The following is a 22,429-nucleotide window of genomic DNA, read 5'->3' as shown; positions in this document are numbered from 1 at the left end:
GTATTAATTTAAGAAAAAGAAAAATACCACTAAAAGTTTCTTGTACATTCAGATAAAATTCACACAAACCAAAAGATTTAGTATTGAAGCAGAGTGGGATAAATTTTATTATTTTGAATGTGTTGCCTACTGATAAGCTGAAAACTGTGGCCGGGCAACTGAAGATTGAATTGACATCAAATGTGAAGAGACAAATAATCATACAAGTAGTGGCGAACAATCTGGGTATCGGATAAGGAAAGAGGAAAGTATAGAACTGCAAGTGACAGGGTAGCTCTGGCAAAGATTCAATTAAAACACAGGAGACAACAAGTAGACTTTCAAAGAGGAAAAAATGGAGAAAGGGGAAAAGTAAAAAGAAACAGCATTTCAGAGATGAAGAGAGAGTGAAATGGGAAAGAGCATTTCTGGGGTAAAGAAGAAGAATGAAGAAAAGAGAGAGGAAGATTAGATTAGATTAGATTAGATTCCCTCCAGTGTGGAAACAGGCCCTTCGGCCCAACAAGTCCACACCGCCCTTTGAAGCATTCCACACAGACCCATCCCCCTATAACCCGCGCACCCCTGAACACTATGGGCAATTTAGCATGGCCAATCCACCTAACCTGCACATCTTTGGACTGTGGGACGAAACCGGAGGATAATGAAAACAGGCAGGGAAAGCAAAGACGAGAGAAAGGGTATTCCAATCAAAAAAGTTAAAACAAAGAGTGGAAGATTTGCTCAAATTCAGTTAAACTACTCATGTTGAAAGAAGCATACCAACTCAGGGCCAAGTGCGAAAGAGTCAGCAGTGGGGTATACACAGATTAAATGAGTAGGCAAAAATTTAGTAGATGGAATATAATGTGGGCAAATGTGAATTTATGTATGTTGGCAGGAAGAATAGAGGAACTGAATATTATTTAAATAGAGAAAGATTGCAGAAAGCTGTAAAACAGAGAGATTCGGAAGTCCTCATATTTAAAACACAAAAAGTTGACATATATATCCATTAGGTAATAGGGAAGGCAAATAGAATGTTGGTCTTTATTTCAAAGGGAATGAGTATGAAAAAGGGTGGTTTTGTTAAAACTACACAAGCATCTAGTCAGACCATAGCTGAAAAAATGTGAACAGTTTTGGGCCCCTTGTGTCAGGAAAGATATATTGGCATTGATGGCAGTTCAGAGAAGTTCATTGGGTTGATCGTGGGTATGGAAGGAATGTCTGAAATCGGTTAAGGTTGAATAGTTTGGTTCTGTACTTAGTAGAGTTTAAAAGCATGAGAGACATTGGCATTTAAACATATAAGATTCTTTGGGACTTGATAGGGCAGATGTGGAATGGTGTTTCCTTTTTTGGGAGATTTTAGGACGAGAGGGCCTGTTGCACTATGCAATAATAACATGGCTGATGCTTTATTCCTAAGCCCTATTCCTGCTTTCTCCTTATTCCCCTAATATCTAAATATCCAAATATTTATCAGCCCCTTTTTTGAATACATTCAAAGACTTGGTCTCCATAGACTTCAGTAATAGAGAATTCCACAGGTTCCCTATCCTTTTGAGTAAGGATGTGTTTCCTCACCTCAGTCCTAAACAGTCTACCTTGAGACTGTGCCGTCTTGTTCCAGACTTTCCAACCAGGAAAAACATCCTCCCTCCATCCATCTGCCCAGCCTTGTTAGAATTTTGGATGTTTGAATCAGACAGCTTTTTATCCATCGAAACTCTAGTGCATGTAGGCCCAATTGAACCACCTCCCCTCACTGGATTGTTCAGCCTAGTGAACCTCTGGTGCACTCCCATTATGGCCAGTATTTCCTTTCTTATGTACGAGACCAAAACTGCTCACAATACCTCACTGTGGTCTCACCAACACACTTATAATTGCAGTGAGACATCTCTGCTTCTCAACGCAAATCCTCTTACAATAAAGGCCAGTATACCTCTGCCTTTTTAGTTGCTTGCTGCACCTTCCTGGTCTACTTGACTGGTCTACTAGGTTACCCAGCCCCCTTTGTGCATCTACACTTACCAATATATCACCATTAAATAAGACTCTTTCTGTCTATTTCTCACATAAATATACGTAACTTCATATGTAACCATGTTGTGCTGCATCTGCCGTGGATTTACCCACTCATTCAACTTGTCTGAATCACCCTGAAGCTCCCTTGTATCCTCCTCACAACTCACCATCCTGCTCAGTATTGTATCATCAGAAAACGTGAAGATTTTGCATTTGATTCACTCATCCAGATCATTTATATATGTTGTGAATAGCTGGTGCCCAAGTACTAAACCTTGCATTACTCTACTATACAGTGCCTGCCATCTGGAAAAAGACATTTATTTCCACTCCCTCTTTCCTGTGTAGTAACCAATTCTCAATCTATGCCAATATATTTACACCAATCCCATGTGCTTAAATTTGCCCAGCAATGTACTTAGGGTGGGACGTTATCAAAAGCCTTTTGAAAATCAAAATATACCACATCTGCTGATTCTTCTTTACCTATTCTGTGTCCTTCAAACTACAATAAATTTGTTAAGGAAAATTTGCCTTTCACAAACCTGCGCTGGCTTTGTCTAACCCCCTTAATGCTTTTCAGATGTTCTGTTATCACACCTTATTATAAAAGATTCTAACATTTTCCCCACCGTTGATGTTAGGATTGGCCAAATGGTCTGTTTGTGTTTCAATGTCTTATGATTTGCAATCAGAGGAACATTCACAGAGAGGTCACGTGGCCCAGTTTCTGAGTGTAACAAGACTATTGCATTTTTGGAACATAGCCAGAGAGAATTTGACCCACCTTACTAGAAACAGCACATTGCTTGCTCTCTATCTGTCTTTGCAACCCTTCTCAGCAAAGTGTGTGAGCTGAAAAATCACCAGTGGTAATCATTACTGCATGTAGAGGATCAATGGAGAGGATTGTTTGGAATCTACCCCATTGTCTGATGTAAAGGACCAACTACACCTCCTTGAGGAAGACACCTTAAACCAGTGGCTTGTACTTGTTTGAATAATTTCAAAATTTGAGCACCACTGGGGACCACCTGTAACTTATCCATTTTTCAGGAGTTCGACGAATATTTGGCCAAGCACTTTGAAGTTAGCATACACTGCAGTTTTCTTTTTGGTTTTGTTTATTTGCTTAGATTAGTTTATGTCTGTATTGGTCTTTTAGGAGGGTAGCTAGGTACTTGCATTGTTCAAACTAAATTGAATTGAATCATCACATGTATTCAACATAAATTGTAGAGAAAAGTGTGTACTGTCGCCATGCATAGGCATTGTTCACATTTACTCAAAATAAAAAAAGGTGATTGAAAGAGAGTCCAACTTTTTCTTCTCTGCTGCTACAGTCCCGCTCTGGGCTACATCAGCCCACGCCATACTGCCACCTGTGTCCCACTCTGGACTACACCGGCCCACACCATACAATTGCCAGGGGTCCACTCCACACAGAAATGAGAGTCCTACTCCAGGCTTCTCAGGCTGGCTGGTTCTGTAGCCGCGCTGCCTCTGAAGACGCCGCCATTGCTCTGCAACCAATTGAAGCCACCTTCCTAGCGAAGAGCTCTCTATAAGGCAAGTTTGAGTCAAAACTAAACAAAATTGAGAAAAGAAGAAAGGCGAGAAAGGAAGAAGAAAAAGTGGATGTAGAGGACAAGCCTGGGCCCAGGGGCCCAGATGCTGCCTACTCTGTTGCCGCCATCATGAGAACCTTGTGTGGTTCACTGGCAATAATCTTCACATCATTGAGTAAGTTTGTTTTGTTAATAACCACTTTTTTTGTTGTTGGCTAAAGAATCTGTTCTCAGTACTGAACCTTACACAGTTTGAGATTTTACACCATCTCTGAATTCCCCATTATCCTGAGATTGCTAATAACCAGAAACTGAACTGAACTGGACTAACCATAGAAATATTGTGGCTACACAACCATGGCTAGGTGTGCTGCAGCAAGTAGCTCATCTCCTGACTCCCCACAGCATGTCCATCATCTACGAGGCACATATTCTTGGGTAGATTTGTAGCCCAGGTTGTGGATGCTGTGGTTGGTTCACTTGCCAAGTTGATTCATTAGTTCGCAGATGTCTCGTTACCCTGCTGGGTAACATCATCAGTGCAGCCTCCGATGATGCGTTGTTGTATTTTCCCACCTGCTATTTAAACTCTGGGGTCCATTGAAGTTGGTTACCTCATTTCTGATTTTTCTTTACAGTGGTATGTATATAGGGTCTAATTCCACGTGTTTATTGATGGCCTTATTGGTGGACAACAAGGCCTCTAGAAATTCCTGTGCTTGTCTCTGCTTGGCTTGTCTTAGGATCCTGACGTTGTCCCAACTGAAATGTTGGTTCTCCTCGTCTGTATGTATGGAGACAAGCCGGGCACAAGTCAGGATTATGATGAAATTCTTCCCACTTGCCTAGAATGTGGGCAGGTCCAACAACAAACAAGAAGTTTGATACCATCCTGAGCAAAACAGCCTGTTTGATTAATACCATATACACAAACATTCACTCTCTCCACTATTGATATTCAATAAGTATTAGCAGTGTGTACCATCTACAGGATGCATTGCAGAAACTCACCAAAGATCCTTACACAGCACCTTCCAAACCCAGGACCACTACTGTATAGAAGGACAAGGAGATACATAGATACATCACCAATGCAACGCCCCCTCCAAGCCAGTTGCAACCTTGACTTGGAAATATATCATCATACCTTCAGTGTTCCTGGGACAAAATCCTCAGACTCCACAGCCCACCACCCCACCCCACCCCACAAATGCAACAGCATCCATTCAGCGAATGAAATAAGAACTGACCATATCACCAACCTAGTGAAGTTGGCATGGAACTAGGAAGGGAAACTGCGCTCCTTTCACCTCAGTTTTAACAATACAGTGAACTTAAATATTTTTTCTGGATTTATTTTATAATGTTAATATTTTAAGTATTATACATAGACAACAAAAGTGGAAAATATATAGTTGCAGTTAGTATCTTTATTTGACAGCTATAAAATAATTGCAATTTATTATATTATCAATTCAGATTTCATCGATGAGAGGTGACTTGACAGAGGTGTACAAAACGATCAGAGGTATAGATAGAGTGGACAGCCAGAGACGTATTCCTGGGGTGGAGGTAGCTGTTATGAGGGGGCATAGTTTTAAAGTGAGTGGAGGTAGATATAGGGGAGATGTCAGAGGTAGATTCTTTACTCAGAGAGTGGTAGGGGCATGGAATGCATTGTCAGAGAGTGTAGTGGAGTTGGCCTCATTAGGGACATTTAAGCAGCTATTAGATAGTCAATTGGATGAGAGTATAAGGTATGGGTGGAGGTTAGATAGAATTTAGGATTAGGGTAAAAGTTCAGCACAACAGAGTGGGTCAAAGGGCCTGTACTGTTTTATGTTCTATGTTAGTTGTTATGAGATAATGGAGAGATATCTGAAGTGTAAATTATTGTTTTCTTTTAAATTGGCTGCGTGAAACTAGTAAATCATATCTCCCCAAAAGAAGATTTTAGAAAGTTATATTTGTGTCTCTGTGAGACATTGTAAAACCACAGCAATTGTAGGTCTATGTTTATTTGGATATGATTTCCTTCAAACCATAGGAAAAGAAGGGAAATGTTACAGTCGTGCTATTTTTCCAATTGATTACAAGTGAAATGTGTGTTTATTTGAAATTAAAATTTATTAATGTTAACTGTTGATGTAATGTTCTTCAGTGCTGAAGATGGGGAAATCCATCCAGAAATCTGCAGGCTTTACATTCAGCTTCAATGCTGCCTAGAGATGTACACAACAGAAATGCTGAAATCAGTCTGTCTACTCGGATCCCTGCAGCTTCATCGGAAAGGTATTGTTAAAGTCTAATTGCCATTTACGTCAATAAAATTGCAAGAGTAAATGTCCCTGCTGTATGGTGTAGCATTCATATTATTGTGAATCTCTAAAGTGTTTGAATTATGTAATTATCTGCATATAGAGTCCCTACCTCATCTATAACAATGGGAAAGGCAGGAAAGTAGGATCAAGGAGGGAACAGAGTACAAGTTGAGAAAATGAAAATTGAGAAAGCACCATTGCAAATGAGAAGGGATGTCAAATGTAAGATGAAGTGCCGCCGAACATAGGTTTTAAGAACAGTGGATAAGTGAGAGCTTAGGAACAGTTGTCAGCAATGAAATGTTATTGATAATGAGAAGGTGAAAGGTTATTTCACAGAATCAAAGGTTATGATGTGTGATGTTCCACAGACGACCATTTCTGGGATCATTACATTTGCAGTAATTAAGAAAGCAGAGAACACCAAATCCATTTTCTTCAGAGCTGAGAATTCTTCAAGGCTACCAAAAGTGAAGAAAAGCAAAATATGTAATTTGTTCACCATGTTTGGTAAAAAGGGAATGCATATTTAAGATGTTCACAAAAATATTTCTCTTCCTGAATTAAAAGATATGCTTGTTTAGTTTGACTATGCTGCCCTTCGGAATGTATTTGCCCTGGATGTCCTAGAATTATTCTTTCAAAGGTGTCATATTTGTCTTCTATGAATGATTCATAAACAGCTTTTTGCAATGCCTTTGTTTTAATTCTTTCCTTACTTTTGAATTTTTACTTTTCAAACTGATAAATTGGGCTCATCCTGTTAAACATAATAATGTTCCTGATCACACTAAACTTAATGGTTCTACAGTTACTATCACTTGGGGCATCACACCTTCTATTTTTTGTACATTAACTGGGTCATTTCTGAATACCAATTCAAGGTGATCACAATCTCTTGTGGCTTTCCTGACGCACTGAGTTGTGAAGTAGTTGCACATTAAATTTACCAACTTGAACTTAAAGTCACTTGAGTTTTAGTAATTTATATTAGGTTAATTGAAGTCTCCCTTTAAAATAACTTTTCTGTTATCACATATGCTTCTTGTGTCTTCAAATAGCAAACTGCCCTCTTTCTTGTGTTGCACTCCTCGTCTGCAGCAGTATCTCTGTAGTCTTCTAGGATCTTTAGCTTCACTGGATCAATTCATGTGGTCATCTGAGGCCTTCACCCTCATTGTAAATTCAGCAGTGTTGTATCCGTAGCATTCAACATACTATCCTCAACCTCGCTCCTATTAGAACCTACTAACCAGCCATCAGTACTTCAGTATTGCAGATAAGAGACATTAAGTTGAAACTTTCTGCCTTGAATTCATCAAAAGGGACTGTAGATAACGAAACTTCAAAACAGCACAGCAATTCATACAGCATGAAAAGACTGTGAATTGCTTGGATCATTGGTCACATAGAGATGTAGCAGAAACTGCTAATTGTCGATCTTGATGAGCTGCTTCTATTTCTTAAAACAGAAACCAAAAGAACTGCGGATGCTGTAAATCAGGAACAAAAACAAAGTTGCTGGTAAAGCTCAGCAGGTCTGGCAGCATCTGTGAAGGAGAAAACAGAGTTAACGTTTTGGGTCCTTCTTCATTTTTTTCTAACTTGCTTTACTCTCCTAAGAGCTTAAATGTGTTGTTGTGTCCCAAAACTACCCATCCTCTCCAGAACCCAATGTTAGAATCACTCCAATCAGATTTTCACTCCTGTTCAGTACAGGAAAAAACTCTTATCACAATTACGAATTGCATCCTATTTGGTGCATTCTCAAATGTTACTGACCTGAAACATCGCTTTCTCTCCACAGATGCTGTCTGACTGGCTGAGTTTGTCTTTTTGTTTTAAATGATTCCTCTTTATCTTTATTAGCCTGTCTATATCCTCTCAAGTGGTTGACTGCACCATCCTTCTCCAGCACCTCTCCACTGTCACCCAGTTAGGTGAGACTGCAACTCACCTGAATTCATTTTTATGTAATCGTAAACACAGCATCATTTGCATTGGTTTCTTCTCCAGCTCTTGAATTGTTACCTCTGGTGTACCCAAAGATCTATCTATGGCTCCCTCATTTCTCACTGTCATGCGGCCTCTTGACAGTATTGTTTCAATACGTAGCATTAATTTCTACTGCAGACCGGCTTACCTGGTCTACCATACCCCAATCCCTCTCTTGAACATCCAACTGATGTTAAATTTTGAGACTGCTTATCTGCCATCAGCTACTAGGTAAATCTATTTTCAACCAAGCAAAGGAGAGTGGTGGTGGAGAGGGTTTCTTCAGGCCTCTGGACGAGGAAGAAGTCGAGAGCTCTCGGACCACCCTGTTGGGGAATGGAGGTACAGAGAGATTGGACATCCATCCCAAAGAGGAGGCATTTAGAGCCATGGAACTGGAAATGGTCAGCATAGCGGAGGGCATCAGAGAAATTGCACATGTAGATGGGCAGGGTCTGGACAAACGGAGAGAGGATAGAGTTAAGGTGCAAGGAAATAAGCTTGATGGGGAAAGAATAGGCCGATACACTGGACGTATCGGGACAGTCTGGTTTGTGGATATTGTGAGGGAGGTGGAAGAAAGTTGCCTGGGGTTGGGAAATTATAACATTGGCCACAGTGTTGAGGAAGATCTCCAGAGATAATGAGGTTGGTGACAGTCCTGGCTATAACGGCTTGATGATAGCAAGAACTGCAGATGCAGGAGTCAGAGCCAACACAATATGGAGCTTGAGGAACACAGCAGGTCAGGCAGCATCAGAGGAGCAGAAAATCGATGTTTCAGGTCTGGGGGACAGTAGTGAATCGGGAACTGGGGGTGAATGTTCACTGTTGTATATTGGGCTCTAAGGGAAAGTGATCACTGTTGTATATCAATCCCTAATGACTTGATGTTTAGATGTGGGGTTATGGTGCAGGGAGATTAAAGAAATGACTGAGAGTTGGCATTGAGCTTCTGCAAGGTAAAGATCAGTGCACCAGACAACAGCACCACCCTTGTCGGCCTGTTTGATGACAAAGTCAGGCTTGAACCTGAGAGAGTGAAATGCGGCAATTTCAAAATAGGACAACTCAGAGTAGGTGAGAGGAGCAGAGAAATTGAGACGGCTGATGTTGTGCCAACAGGATTCAATGAAAATATGCAGGGCAGGTAAAAGGCCAGAGGAGGGGGTCCAAGTGGAGGGTGAATGCTGGAGGCGGGTGTACAGATCAGTGGGACAGTTGGGAGGGGAGGGGATGGATTTCTGCCTGAAGAAGTGAGCACAGAGATGGAGGTGGCAGAGAAACCATTCAACCTCATGGCAGGCCCAAAATTCATTAAGGTGGAGTCATAAGGATATGAAGCTGAGTCCTTTGCCAGGGTCAGACATTCACCCTCAGAGAGGGGAAGGTCAGGAGGAATAGTGAACACACGGCTTTGGCTGGGTTTGAGGCAAATGTCCTTAGGGCGCAGGAAGGGATGGCATCTGAGGGCTGGGAAGGGGCGGGTGCTGAGGGATTGTAAGGAATTGGCTCTGAGTGATCGGAGGGAAAGGGGTCCGAGAGGCGCAAAGGGGAAGGCAGCGCAGGATGAATGTTGGAGTCTGTAAGTTGCTGGAGCTGGCGCATCTTGATGTCTGAAAAAAAGAGAAAATGTGTTTTGTTGAGGCAACGGTTGAGATGAAGGATGAAGGCACAGCTGCAGAGTGGAATCGAGTCTGTGCATATGAGGGCACATGGCATTGACTGTGGATCGCAGGAGGCGGCAGGAATAGCAGCCCAAGGAAAGTCATATGTCCTGGAGGTACTTGTAATTCTGGGTGATTTCAAAACATGAAGGGTGAAACCTGAGTTGAAACCCACTGAGAGTAAGTCTGAATCATTGACAGTCGCTGTGAAAGGGGGTTTTGGCAAACACCTTGTCAAACATCTGTAGTGATTTGGAAAGAAATTTCAGACAACTCCGGCAGAGCATCACCACCAAATACATCTTCCCCTCACTTCCCCAGTCTAGATGAGTTATTTGATGAGCATTTGATGTTTTGAAAACAACATCTCATCTTCAGACTAGGCACTTTAAAACCTTCTGGACTTAATGTTGAGTTCAACACCTTCAGATGGTGCTGTCACCTTGTCCTCTCTCCCTTCCCCCCCAACTCCAGTGGGACCATCTGCTCTTTCCAGTCTGGCAGTTAGATACACCGTTGTTCTGCCATTCTCACATTCCTACCACTTAGCCTGCACTATTCACAGAATCCATAGAATCCCTACAGTGTGGAAGCAGACCCTTCGGCCCAGCAAGTCCGCACCGACCCTGACAGCATCCCACCTAGACCCATCCACCTATAACCCACCTAAACCATCAACACCCTTTCTCCGCCAGCACTCCAAGCACTGCTGCACCCCTCTATAATTTTATAAATGCTGTCCCCTCCACAACTGATGTCAGCTCTGAAGAAAAGTTACCGAGACTCAATTTAGCTTGCTCTGTTTCCACGGATGCTTCCTGAACCACTGTGCCTCTAACTTCCTATCTGCAGATTTCTTGCCAGCTTATGTTATCACTGGATGCTTTGACCTTTGAGAGACAGAGAAAACTGTATTCTCCAGCTGTGTCCAGTCACACTAGGCTAGGATTGTTTTCGTTGGAGATCAGACAAATTAGGGGGGAATCTCACAGAGACTTATAAAATTCTAACGGAACTAAACAGCGTAGATGCAGGAAAGATGTTTCTGTCGGTGGGTGTGGCCAAAACCAGGGGTCACAGTCTAAGGATTCAGAGTAGACCAGTAAGGACGGAGATGAGGAAACATTTCTTTAATCAAAGAGTGGTCAGCTTTTGGAGTGCAGCCATGATTGTGAATAATGGCAGAGCAGGCGTGAAGTGCCAAATAGCCTCCTCCTGCTCAAATCTTCTTTGTTTCTATGTATCTCCCCATTTTACCAAAACGCAGCTCCCTAAAATACAGCTGATTTATGTCTTCTAATATCTCAGTTTGTTGCTTCCAAGTTTGCTAATTGCTGGTGCTGTTTTTAATTTTCAATATATGAAATGTGTCATACAGATATAAATTTAATTCAGAGCTGACGATATCTTTTCATGACTGACTGGTTGGACTAATTTCAAAGTCTTTTGACACTGCATCTCACTCTTCATTGAAATTGACATCAACCTGATTTGACTGGTTTAAGTTTGCAACTTGGTTCTGTTCTGTTGATTTCCCATTTGGTAACTGTTTTTACCAAGATAATAAAATGTGAGGCTGGATGAACACAGCAGGCCAAGCAGCATCTCAGGAGCACAAAAGCTGACGTTTCGGGCCTAGACCCTTCATCAGAGAGGGGGATGGGGAGAGTGAACTGGAATAAATAGGGAGAGAGGGGGAGGCGGACCGAAGATGGAGAGTAAAGAAGATAGGTGGAGAGAGTGTAGGTGGGGAGGTAGGGAGGGGATAGGTCGGTCCAGGGAAGACGGACAGGTCAAGGAGGTGGGATGAGGTTAGTAGGTAGCTGGGGGTGCAGCTTGGGGTGGGAGGAAGGGATGGGTGAGAGGAAGAACCGGTTAGGGAGGCAGAGACAGGTTGGACTGGTTTTGGGATGCAGTGGGTGGGGGGGAAGAGCTGGGCTGGTTGTGTGGTGCAGTGGGGGGAGGGGACGAACTGGGCTGGTTTAGGGATGCAGTGGGGGAAGGGGAGATTTTGAAACTGGTGAAGTCCACATTGATACCATATGGCTGCAGGGTTCCCAGGCGGAATATGAGTTGCTGTTCCTGCAACCTTCGGGTGGCATCATTGTGGCACTGCAGGAGGCCCATGATGGACATGTCATCTAGAGACATGTCATCCACCCCAACCTTCAGTTCACCTGGGCCATCTCCAGCACATCCCTCACCTTCCTGGACCTCTCAGTCTCCATCTCAGGCAACCAGCTTGTAACTGATGTCCATTTCAAGCCCACCGACTCCCACAGCTACCTAGAATACACCTCCTCCCACCCACCCTCCTGCAAAAATTCCATCCCCTATTCCCAATTCCTCCGCCTCCGCCGCATCTGCTCCCACGATAAGACATTCCACTCCCGCACATCCCAGATGTCCAAGTTCTTTAAGGACCGCAACTTTCCCCCCACAGTGATCGAGAACGCCCTTGACCGCGTCTCCCGTATTTCCCGCAACACATCCCTCACACCCCGCCCCCGCCACAACCGCCCCAAGAAGATCCCCCTTGTTCTCACACACCACCCTACCAACCTCCGGATACAACGCATTATCCTCCGACACTTCCGCCATTTACAATCCGACCCCACCACCCAAGACATTTTTCCATCCCCTCCCCTGTCAGCTTTCCGGAGAGACCACTCCCTCCGTGACTCCCTTGTTCGCTCCACACTGCCCTCCAACCCCACCACACCCGGCACCTTCCCCTGCAACCGCAGGAAATGCTACACCTGTCCCCACACCTCCTCCCTCACCGCCATCCCAGGCCCCAAGATGACATTCCACATTAAGCAGAGGTTCACCTGCACATCTGCCAATGTGGTATACTGCATCCACTGTACCCGGTGCGGCTTCCTCTACATTGGGGAAACCAAGCGGAGGCTTGGGGACCGCTTTGCAGAACACCTCCGCTTAGTTCGCAACAAACAACTGCACCTCCCAGTCGCAAACCATTTCCACTCCCCCTCCCATTCTTTAGATGACATGTCCATCATGGGCCTCCTGCAGTGCCACAATGATGCCACCCGAAGGTTGCGGGAACAGCAACTCATATTCCGCCTGGGAACCCTGCAGCCATATGGTATCAATGTGGACTTCACCAGTTTCAAAATCTCCCCTTCCCCCACTGCATCCCTAAACCAGCCCAGTTCGTCCCCTCCACCCACTGCATCCCAAAACCAGTCCAACCTGTCTCTGCCTCCCTAACCGGTTCTTCCTCTCACCCATCCCTTCCTCCCACCCCAAGCCGCACCCCCAGCTACCTACTAACCTCATCCCACCTCCTTGATCTGTCCGTCTTCCCTGGACTGACCTATCCCCTCCCTACCTCCCCACCTACACTCTCTCCACCTATCTTCTTTACTCTCCATCTTCGGTCCGCCTCCCCCTCTCTCCCTATTTATTCCAGAACCCTTACCCCATCCCCCTCTCTGATGAAGGGTCTAGGCCCGAAACGTCAGCTTTTGTGCTCCTGAGATGCTGCTTGGCCTGCTGTGTTCATCCAGCCTCACATTTTATTATCTTGGAATTCTCCAGCATCTGCAGTTCCCATTATCTCTGATACTGTTTTTACCAAATTGGTTTGCTTCTGGTGATCATCACTGGGGTTTGTTTTTGGAATAGGTTTTCTGATAACCTATTCCACCTTCTCTGGAAAAGTACTGCCACGTCATTGGACGTTCAGCTTCTGTTATACTCACCTCTGCCTCTTCCAGTAAATGAGGCTTCACCTTCACTTTGTCCTGGCCTGAAATAAGAGCTCCTTTAAATTTACTGTTAAGATATCTGTCTACCAGATCTCTGGCTTTATTCTGTCATCTTTTATCACCTTACCTGACCCTTTCTTGCTTTCTTTTATGGTTGTTTGCCTAACTACAGCTTCTTTAATTCCTTCCCGTTCTATCCTGACTTCTTTTTAACACTACACGCTGGCAGGGCATCTTGAAGTCGGAGAGTGACAAGACACTGGCCAGGGCACACGTTGGTACCAACCATGTAGGTACAATGAGGAGAGATAATGGGAACTGCAGATGCTGGAGAATCCGAGATAACAAAGTGTGGGGCTGGATGAACACAGCAGGCCAAGCAGCATCTTAGGAGCACAAAAGTTGACGTTTCAGGCCTAGACCCTTCATCAGAAAAGGGGGATGGGGAGAGGGTTCTGAAATAAATAGGGAGAGACGGGGAGGCGGATAATTAGGTTTTGCATTAAGAGTTCAGGGAACTAAGCAGTAGACTGAAGAGCAGTACTTCGTAAATTGTAATATCCGGATTAATCCACGTGCCATGCTGTAGTGAATAGCGAATTAGGAGAATAGGACTGATGAATGCGTGGCTGAAGAGTTGATGCAGGAGAGGAGTTTTAGATGGGACCTATACAAGTGTGTTAACTGTACCTGAATCAGACAGGGACAAACATCTTTGCATGTAGGTTTTATAAGTGCTGTTAGGAGGAGGTTAAACTAGCAAGGGAAGGGAACATAAAGTATCAATACAATAGGGACACAGCATGCTTTAGTGAAAGAACCAAGGCAGATGAGTTCAGTCATGTTGAGTTTCAAGCGAGTGAGGTGAGGCTGGACGGTCTGTACTTTAATGCCAGAAATATTATATGTAAGACTGAAAAGTTAAGGCTGTGGATTGTCATGAGGGATTGTCTTATTTGTGCCAGCACAGTTAAATGATCGAGGGAGGGGCAGGACCGACAACTCAACATTCCAGGGTATAGCATCTTCAGGCAGAACAGGAGTGGACGTCGAAGAAGGTGTAGTGCCGTATTATTAGTTACGATGTCATTATTGCAGGAAGAGACAATATCCTGGAAAAATCTTTAAATTAAAATTTGTGAGTAAAGCTTAAGAAGAAAAAGAAGGCAATCATACTGTTTAGAGTGTATTATAGAACACTTTCACCCCCCACCATCCAAAGAAAACAGACAGCGGGCAACAGAGGAGCAAATATGCTGTCAATGAAAAACTGAGGTGTGTGAAACAAAAGGGTAATTGTATTAAGGGATTTCAACTTGCTCAGCATTAATTCAGATAGTCATAGTATAAATGGTTTAGGGGAGGCAGATTTCTTGAAATGTATACAGGAGAGCTTTTTGTATCAGCACGTAGAAGGTCTAACAAGGGACAATATGGCACTGGACTGAATTCTGGGGAATGAAGCTGGACAGGTGTTCGAGATGGCAGTGGAAGAGAATTTTATGATAGTGGCAATAGCAGCATATATTTTAACAGTGTTATGGAAAAGGCAAAAGATGGTCTGCACAAAAATGTTTTGGATTGGGAGAAGGCAGATTTTATAAAAATATGGCCGGGTCTTGCCAAAATAGACTGGGAACAGTTACTTTTAGGGAAATCTACAGCGGAACAGCTGGATACAAAATTGGATTGAAAGTTGGAGACAGAAATTGCTGGTGGTGGGTTTTTCGAACTGGAGGCCCATGTCTAGTGGTGCGCTACAAGAATTGGTGCTGAGTCCACTGAGTTTTGACATTTATGTAAATGATTTGCATGTGAATATACAGTTTGATTTGATTAATTTATTGTCACATATGTCCGTTTACAAAATACAATGAAATGTGTTATATAGTGTCATCAATCTCTGACATCATCTTAAAACACAGAAAAAAATATGAAAACAAAGAATATAGAGGCAGAAAAATGAAGAAATAAAGAAAAATTGTTCAACTTTACAGTCCTTGTTAAGTCTTCCGTCATGGGCCACGGGCCTGGTTACCAGACATGAGTCTCCCTTGTCATGCCACTGCCACTGGAATGTGAGTCGCCATTCTTTGGCACTAATTCATCCACACCCTCACCAGTATGAATCCTCGATGGACCTTGCCACTGCAGACACCCCAAATGCCGCCAGGTACCACACTGCCTCAAACTCAACTCTGCTAGGAAGTAGTTGAGGCAGGAATGCTCACAACCTTCAAAAGAACTTGGATGACCACTTGAAATGTAATAAGGCTGTCAGCCAAGTGCTGGAAAGTGGGACTAGTGTGGATTTAGAGTGATTCTTGTCAGTACAGCCTCAATGGACTAAAGGGCCTCTTCTGTACATTACTTCAACTCAATTCAATTCAAATGATCTTTCTTGAGTCACTCAGACTCTTACTGAGTTCTGTCAGTCCTGCAGGCCTTCCCAACTAGCCTTGGTTACTGGCATCTCTGTTGCTTCCTGCTGGCTTTCTCCAGCCTTCCCTGGATACTTCTTTTCATTTTGAAGTTATATTTTGCTACACCAGCAAAGTTTTCCCCAATAAAATATTTATCTCTTGCATTAGCATGTTTGAAACTGACCCTTTATTATCAAGCCCAGAGCAAATTCACTCTTAAAGTAAACTTTGAACAGTGACACCGTGAGGTCTTTGAGAATCTCATTTCCCCAGCTAGCAAGATTTCTGAGTGCCTCAGAGAATGCTAACCCCTTTCTCTGACTGTTTAATGCAGCCAGTAATCACTGTTTCTTTGAACAAGGAACCAGAGTAAAACATGAATAGATGGAAGCCAAGGGGATAAACTCCACTTGGACTCATACCTGGCACAAAGGAAGATGGTTGTGTTTGTTGGAGGTCAATCATCTCAGCTCCAGGAAATCTCTGCAGGAGTCCCATATGGTAGTGTCCTTACCTAAACATCTTCGGGTGCTTCATCAATGACCTTCCCTCCATCATAAGGTCAGAGGTGGGGATGATTGCTTAATGTTCAGCACCATTCATGTCCCTCAGATACCAAAACAGTCCATGTCCAAACGTGACAAGATGCGAAAAATATTCAGGTTTGGGCTGAAAAGTAGCAAGTAACATTCGCGCCACACAATTGTCAGGCAATTACCTTCTCTGATAAGAGACAATCTAATCATCATTCCTTGAAATTCAGTGGTGTTGCTATCACTGAATCCCTCATTACCAACAACCCAGGAGTTACCACTGACCAGAAACTCAGCTGGACTTGCTATATAATTACCAGCAGGGCAGGCCAGAGGCTAGGAATTGTGCAACAAGTAACTCGCCTTCTGACTCACCAAAGCCAGTCCACCATCTACAAGGCACAACTTGGGAGTGTGGTGGAATACACCCCACTTGCCTGGATGGGTACAGCTCCAATGATATTAAAGAAGTTTAATACCATCTAGGACAAAACAGTCCAATTAATTGGCACCATATTCACAAATATCCATTCCTCTACCATAAATGCTCAGTAACAGCAGTGTGTACCATTTACAAGATGCACTGCAGAAATTTTCCAATGTTCCTTCAACACCATCTTCCAAACCCATGAACATTTCCATCTAGAAGGACAACAGCAGTGGCTATATGGCTACAAATTCCCCTCCAAGCCACATGCCATCCTCACTTGGATATATATATTGCTGTTCCTTCAGTGCTGCTGGGTCAAAATCCTGGAATTTCTTCCCTAATGACATTTTGGATCTACCTGCGGCACACGGAGAGCAGTGGTTTAAAAAAAGACAGCTCATCAGCACTTTCTTGAAAACAATAAGAGACATAGAACATAGAACATTACAGCACAGTACAGGCCCTTTGGCCCTCGATATTGTGCCGACCTGTCATACCGATCTGAAGCCCATCTAACCTACACTATTCCATGTACGTCCATATGCTTATCCAATGATGACTTAAATGTACCTAAACTTGGCAAATCTGCTACCGTTGCAGGCAAAGCGTTCCATTCCCTTACTACTCTCTGAGTAAAGATGACATGACATGCAATTAATGCTGACCCAGCTGCAATGTGCAAATCCCATGAATTTTTTAAAAAATTATTATTTCGCAAATAATAGAACCAGTGTCAGCATAACCAGGACAACTTTCAGGGTCGGTCTGATAAATGGTAAGTAACATTTGCAGAATTGCCAAGCAATAATCATCTTAAACAAAAAAGGATCAAATCACCTCCCGTTGATATTCATTGGCATTGTTGTTGATGATTTCCCTAACAATCCACATCCTAATTAGTTACCATCGACCTGAAACTGATCAGACCTGGCATATAAATACAGTGGTTACAAGAACAGATCAATGGCGCTAGGTATTCTGCTGTGTAACTGACTGCCTGTCTCCCAATGTCTACTCACCATCGCACAAGGCACAAGCACTGTGATTCAATACAATCATAGAATCCCTACAATGTGGAAGGGCCATTTGGCCCATCAGTCCACATTGACCCTCTAAAGAGCAACCCACTATGATCTACCCCCTATCCTATCCTTATAGGCCTGCATTTTTCAAGGCTCATGCAACTAACCTGCATGTCGTGGACACTATGAGCCATTTAGCATGGCCAACCCACTTAACCGGCATATGTTTGGATTGTGGGAGGGAACCCACACAGAAAGAACATAGAAACTCCACACAGACTGTTGTCCAAGGCTGGAATTGAACCCAGGTCCCTGGCAGTGTGAAGCAGCACTGCTAGCCACTGAGCCATGTTTCCACTCGCCACATTCCAAAATTAATTCAATTCCAACATTTAAGAAGCTCAATACCATCCTGGATAAAGCAGTCTGCTTGATTTACTCACCGTCCAGCATCTTCAACATTCATTCCCTTCACCACCAACACATGATGCCAGCAGGTCTGTGTCATTCAGTTTGCACTATAGCAATTCATTCAGTTTCCTTCAGTGACACCTTTAGAACCTATGACACTACCATCTAGAAGCACCATGGAAAAAGGCAGCAGGTGCAGTGTGGCCCTCTCCATGAACTGCGGTGCTTGTCCCCGAACACACAATACCCTTTCTGCAGGATTACACTGATTGTTGCTGGTGCAACTCAAGGTGCTGCATTGAAGTGCAAAAATGATCTGCACGTAGATCAGAGATGTGCCATGAGGATTGCTAGAGGCTGACACATATCACATACTAATAAAAACCAAAAGGACTGCAGATGCTGTAAATCAGGAACAAAAGCAAAGTTGCTGGAAAAGCTCAGCAGGTCTGGCAGCATCTGTGAAGGGAAAAAAGATTTATCACGTCCTAATGTCTGTTGACGTGTGAGTGGGGCCAGTGCCCGTGGAGCATGTTCTGACATTTTGGTGCTCGATGTCCAGTTGAAGGTTGAATGGAGCAAGCAGCAAGCTGAATTTGCTTTGTTTCCATGTTGGATTTTCTTGATGTATAGTTGTTTGGTGAGTTTGATAAGATAGAAAATTGAAAATTAATAAGACAACTTAGGCTGTCAATAAGGTGTGTAACAAGCAATAATCTCCTTTCATTGGTAACTCTCTGCTGAAACTTCCTACATGGCTTGTGAAAAATGTGAAAGATGGTGTGAGTTGCTCCTGATGTTAAGATGAACCTCAACAGTTTATTCATTCAGTTCTGCCACATATCTCACCATTGCCCACATTGTTCAGAATCTTGTAAGATTCTGCCCAGTGGCTATCAGCTATAATTACTGAAGTTGTTTCTTTCTTTCAATTTTAAAGGGACAAACACCTTGGTAGCTCCCAAAATGATTGACAGCAAACAGGAAGAGAGTTCTGAAGCTCCAATTTTAGAAGATCCACCAACTTCACCTCTTCAAGATCTTCAGCCATATTCTTGGCATGTTTCCACAGATATAGAAAATACTGAAAGGTCAGTAAACATCTCCACAAGAATTATGTTGTTCCATTTCTCTTATAAGTTATATATTTTGTTTTCACAGAGACATACGAGAAATGAAAAATCTTCTAAGCAAACTCAGGGAGACTATGCCTTTACCGCTAAAGAACCAAGGCAAGTATCAATCTTTATTCATCCTGTTTAAGACAAATAGTTTGCATATCCCCAAAATTAGTTGCTTGGTGACTGGACTACAGACAACAGTAATACTTATAATTTTTTTGTCACTATGTAGTTTTGGTAAAGAAAGAATAAAACAGCAGATTTCATGTTTTCATGTGAGCAGCCTGACTTGTGACGTGGCTAAAAACTGCTTAATGTAAATGTCAGCCAAAATGGGCTTCATTATTGCCGTGGGCCGAACATGCACAAAACAGCTGAACTCAAGAGGTGAACCTAAAATATTTCCTTTTGATATCGAGCCTGTATTTGACCAAGTATGGCATCAAGGAGCCCTGGTAAAAGTGGAATCAATGGCATTCAAGGGAAACCTCTCCATGATTAAGCTCATACCTCTCTCAAAGGAAGACGTGATTTTGGAAGTGTATCATCCCAGCTCCAGAACATCAGTGCAGGAGTTCTTCAGATTAGTGATCTAGCCCAACATTTTCAACTGCTTCACCAAGGACCTATCATCCATTATCAAGTCGGATGTAGAAATGCTCATTGTGCAATCATTAATATTCAATACTATTCATGTTTTCTCAGATACTGAAGCAATCTGTGCCCACATGCAGCAAGACCTGGACAACATTCAGACTTGACTTAGTCAGTAGCAAGTAAAATATCTGTGCCATACAAGTGTCAGGCATTGGTCATCTCCCATCAAGGAAAATATAACCACCTTTAATTAACAATTGTAGAATAGGACAGCATTCAGCCCATTTAGTTTATGCTGCTTTCTGGAAGAACCCTTTCGTTATTCCAACATCCTTGCTCTTTTCTTGTATTTTCTCATTTGAGCGTTAAGCCAATTCTGTTTTGAAACCGTTTGTTTGAGTGTGTTTTCACCCTTTCAGGAAATGCATTCTCAAAAGCAACCATTCATTACATTTAAGAAAGCTATAAATCCCTTGCCAATAATCTTAAATGTATACATTCTCGCTATCAACTCTTTAGCCATTGGAAACAGTTTCTCCTTACTTAATCTTTTTCAACCTTTCATGATTAAAAATGAAGGATCCTCTGAGCATCTCTGAGATAATAAGGACTGCCGATGCTGAAGTCAAAGATAACACAGTGTGGAGCTGGAGGAACACAGCAGGGCGGGCAGCTTCAGAGGAGCAGAAAAGCTGACGTTTTGGGTCGGGACCCTTCTTCAGAAATGGGAGACAGGGTAGGGGGCTCTGAAATAAATAGAGAGAGGAGGGGTGGGGCTCTGGAAGGTAGGTGGGATGGTGATAACTGAGTGCAGGTAGACAGTGGTGGGAGTTGGTCAGTGAGGTGGGAGGACAGAAAGGTAGGAGAGAAGATGGACCGGTCAGTGAGGCGGGGATGAGAGAGAGGGTAGGTCATGGAATGAGCCCAGGGTTGAGGAGATTTTGAAGCTAGTAATGTCCACATTGAGACCATTGGGTTGTAGACTCCTAAGGCAGAATATGAGGTGCTTAGCCTCACCCCTTTTTGCATGGTGGGCCACCCTTCAATATAGCTTTATACAATGCATTGCTAACTGTTTCCTATTGCAGTTGATCATATTTATGTTGAAAAAAAAATGCAATAGGTAAATTGTGAGCACATCTTCACCCACAATGTCCATACTCTGGACTAGTAGATCCAATGTAATGTTGACATTCTTGTTCAGGTTTGAAAATTTATTCAGTGTGTCTGAGGTGACCGTTTTGATACCCGCTTGAAGCAGATTTCAAAATCATAATCCCCATACTTTTACCAGCAGTCATTGTAGACTAGTTGGTGCACTTATCAGTGGTTCATATAAAACTGTTTGTGATCAGTTTCTGCAGTGAATTGCTTACCAAACAGATACGTAATCAATTTTATGATATGGAATACAAGAGCAGGTGTTTCATGTTCTGTGTTGGAATAATTAGATCACAATTGTGATAGATTTGAACCTACATAGTTGAACTACATCTCTCTGGATGTAGTCCCCATGGTGGATGTTGCCATTTTCTTCTGTGTCATCCAGGTCATGCTCCAGCTCGACATGGATGCGAACTCTTCACTTTCTGGGTGTGGAAGGGGTGTTGTTGGTAGAAGGTATTGTATCTTCTCATGAAGCATCCTATTGCAATGAAACTGTTTGAGTCAATTTAACAGTTGAGTTCTTATGACTGATAGATTTTCTTCAGAATTCAGACTGGTTGAATATTTGATCTAGCCCCTATGTTATTCATGGTTTTGAGTGTGTATTTTCCAGTTTTCTTTGGGCAAGTGATGGTCAGTACGGCAAAAGCTTTTAGTTGATTGACTCGTTAAATACAATGTTTTGCAATTATAGATTGGAAAACCTGCTTTTTGTCTGGTTGGAAATTGTGCAGATCTGTTGTCTCAGATCTGTCTTGAATTTTGTGTATCAGCTAATGTTATGAAGATCTCTGGAAAATTTTTTGCTGCTGTTGCCATATTTCTGCATCTCTCTCCTGTTTACTGTCTCCTGTAGATTCTGGCTGCATTTTTGGAATCCAATTTCTTGCATGGGCAGATCTAGTGTCCTTTGTTACCACACGCAATATATAAATCACCCATATTTGTGATGGGTGCAGCTATCATACTTGCTGCATAGCTTGCTTGTTTCTTGAGTCCTTGCCACTGAGTCAATACTGCTTCTTTGTTTGATGTTTATTGGTGTGGTTGTCTATCCACAATGTCTTTCTATTTTATCCATCTGCAAACAGTGAATCAATGCTGTCACCATTTTATCTTCAAGAGGTTTTTTGGAATTCTTTCACAGTGTTGAGGCAGTTATCAACTCCTTTGCTTTGTACACACTTTATTGTGAAGCAATTAGAACGTGATTCTACTAAAGGTGCTGTATAAATGTGTTATTATCGTTGTCATATTGTGGTTAATTTTATTTCACTATAGTCCATCTTAAGGTGAATTAATTCCATATATTTTGTTTCTAATTGCTTTAATTGCAGCAGTTGTCAAATGAACTAATTAATGCATTGGGTATTCCTTATGGATTTATATGTATTGGTTGTGATCTCTCCCTGTTGTTTATTGAGAAC

The 22,429-nt window shown here is 42.7% G+C and overlaps 1 protein-coding gene across 1 annotated transcript in view; it reads left to right on the top strand.

The window, feature by feature from the left end:
• The window catches only part of rgs7bpa (regulator of G protein signaling 7 binding protein a), a 90,942-nt gene that overhangs the window by 59,756 nt on the left and 8,757 nt on the right, over positions 1-22,429 (top strand). The window contains exons 3-5 of the mRNA XM_059648223.1: positions 5,743-5,873; positions 19,058-19,208; positions 19,279-19,349. Coding sequence (XP_059504206.1) covers positions 5,743-5,873; positions 19,058-19,208; positions 19,279-19,349 — 353 coding nt within the window. The remainder of the gene's footprint in view (positions 1-5,742; positions 5,874-19,057; positions 19,209-19,278; positions 19,350-22,429) is intronic.

This window comes from Stegostoma tigrinum, chromosome 1 (assembly GCF_030684315.1).
Source record: "Stegostoma tigrinum isolate sSteTig4 chromosome 1, sSteTig4.hap1, whole genome shotgun sequence".
In the NCBI taxonomy this organism is placed as follows: Eukaryota; Metazoa; Chordata; class Chondrichthyes; order Orectolobiformes; family Stegostomatidae; genus Stegostoma; species Stegostoma tigrinum.
The sequence above is the reverse complement of the archived record's forward strand: the minus strand, read 5'-3'. Positions and strand labels throughout refer to the sequence as shown.